The sequence below is a fragment of the Sinocyclocheilus rhinocerous genome, unplaced genomic scaffold (genome assembly GCF_001515625.1).
Source record: "Sinocyclocheilus rhinocerous isolate Xijiao unplaced genomic scaffold, SAMN03320098_v1.1 scaffold182, whole genome shotgun sequence".
Lineage (NCBI taxonomy): Eukaryota > Metazoa > Chordata > Actinopteri > Cypriniformes > Cyprinidae > Sinocyclocheilus > Sinocyclocheilus rhinocerous.
The window spans coordinates 1603432-1605584 of record NW_015655576.1 but is presented as its reverse complement, the minus strand read 5'-3'; the positions used below and the strand labels follow the sequence as shown (position 1 = coordinate 1605584).

The window sequence follows — 2153 nt, the reverse complement described above, 5'->3', positions numbered from 1 at the left end:
ATTATGTATGTGTATATATATATATATATATATATACAAATTTATATATACATTATTTATTAATTGTTTAACATTATTTATTCAAAATCATTTATAATTATAAATATATATAGAATAAATATTTTATTTTACATTATATAAATTGTTAAAGTTATATATATATATACATATATTCTTTTTTATTTGTCTATAAACTCATAAGAATCATCACTCACAAGAGTCATGTTTTTTGGATACTACAATGAAACTAATACCATGGTATTGTCTGACCATTGTATTAGTTTCATTGTAGATGGTATTACCATTGTAGCATGTCCAATATATCTAGAATATGAATATGGTTAAATGCATACTCAAATCAGGTCAGTATAATATTTTTGTTGTTGTTTTTTATATGTGCTTTAGTTTTAAAGTCATAACTTTTGCTGTATTAAAACTCTTGTCTGTGCAGGTGAATGGCGTGAACATTGAAAGCATGAGACACGCTGAAGTTGTGGCCTTCATCAAGAACGGCGGGAATGAGACGCGGTTGCTAGTGGTGGATCCGGATACAGATGAGCATTTCAAAAAGATGGCCATCACTCCCACCAGCATCCATGTCAAAGGTAGAGTTAAAGACTTCACTGAGGAGAGTGAGAGTTCACCCAGAAATCACAGTTCATGAGCTGTGATCTCAAAGGGAAAAATATAACAATCAGTTTGTATGTGCAGTCTTGATTTCCTCTTCCTGGGATTTGAGGGGGAGTTTGACATTTTTCTGGTGCTTTTGAGGATTAGAAACAGACAGATGTTTGGCTTCCTCTCAAGGCTCTATATAGAGGTGTGAAACTCTGAACAAAAGCCTCAAAAGCCTGGGCTGGAGGCCATTCTGGTACAGTAAATCCATGTTCTCTGAGTCTCGTCCCCGTCTGTTTCCCAGCAGTCTAGCAGCTCCTGACATGTGGCTCAGATTAAACACCTTGAACAGGCTATTGACATCTCTTAGATAGTTGGTACTTGGCAGGATCCTGATTTGGCTCACTGGAAGGTCATTCCAGCCCAGTCCACGTGCTTTTTATTCACCATTTTCTTTGTATCATTTTAATGCATTTCATGCTGGAAGAGTAAATCCTCTGCGTCAGGTCTTTGAACCCAGTTTAGGTTGATCAGGCCACAGATGCATGCTGCTTTTATCCCACAGCTCAGCTTTCTTTCTCAAGAGCCAGCTCAAGGTTTCCGGCTGTAACAATGGTCTTCTCAAGGAAGTTGGCATCACGGCACATCTCTCTAGTCTAGGGTCTTCATGCACAATATACTGATAAACCTACAATGCACATGTATGTTTCTGGCTGTTTTTCCATTCAACATCAGCCACAATGTTCTCTGTTCTTGATCTCAGTAAATGAAGAGCGATCTGAGCATTTGTTCTTCTTATTAAAACAGATTTTGACGAGTCCATAACTAACGGCTCCTCCAGTCCACACGTGAACGGGACGTCCTCTCGATCCACATACTCAGACGGCAGCAGTCAGGACACCAACACACAGGTGACCAAAAGAACACAAATGCATCTGCAATTAATATATTTCTATTTTATATTTATGGCAACTTCATGCATTGTCAAAAAAAAATTTTAATTAGTTAAAACACATTTTAAGGGTCAGCTAACTTGTAAAAAAGCTATATTATATAAAACGTAACAACTGCACAATGCACAGCGAGATTTATTATTTTTGCAGAAATTCATTTACTGCTTATTGTCTTTTAAACATCTATAGATATGAATTTATTGTAGAAATTAAAAGATACAAAAGTCTTATGCATGTTATGATAGAAACAGTTATATTGACACAGGCATTTGATTAATTTAATTGTGTATATATATATATATATATATATACACAAATTAGGGATGGAACGGTTCGTGGAAAAAAATCGAACCATACGGTTCTCCACACAACCGTAAAACGCGCTGGGACCGCGGTTTAACTTTAATCTGACAACGCATCTGTAATATGGTTTGCTATAAATAACACGTAAAACAAACAGGGTTCGGCTAATATATGTTTCTGTTGATGGATGCACATTCTGGCTTCCCAATACATTACAACAACAGCGATGAAAAAAAAAATGTGGACAAACCATTCACTCTTGTTCAATGCGAATGCCGTATG

General features: G+C 36.0%; 1 protein-coding gene across 1 annotated transcript in view; it reads left to right on the top strand.

Moving 5' to 3' along the window:
• The window catches only part of LOC107718604 (Na(+)/H(+) exchange regulatory cofactor NHE-RF2-like), a 36802-nt gene that overhangs the window by 31296 nt on the left and 3353 nt on the right, over positions 1-2153 (top strand). The window contains exons 4-5 of the mRNA XM_016525766.1: positions 452-605; positions 1423-1526. Coding sequence (XP_016381252.1) covers positions 452-605; positions 1423-1526 — 258 coding nt within the window. The remainder of the gene's footprint in view (positions 1-451; positions 606-1422; positions 1527-2153) is intronic.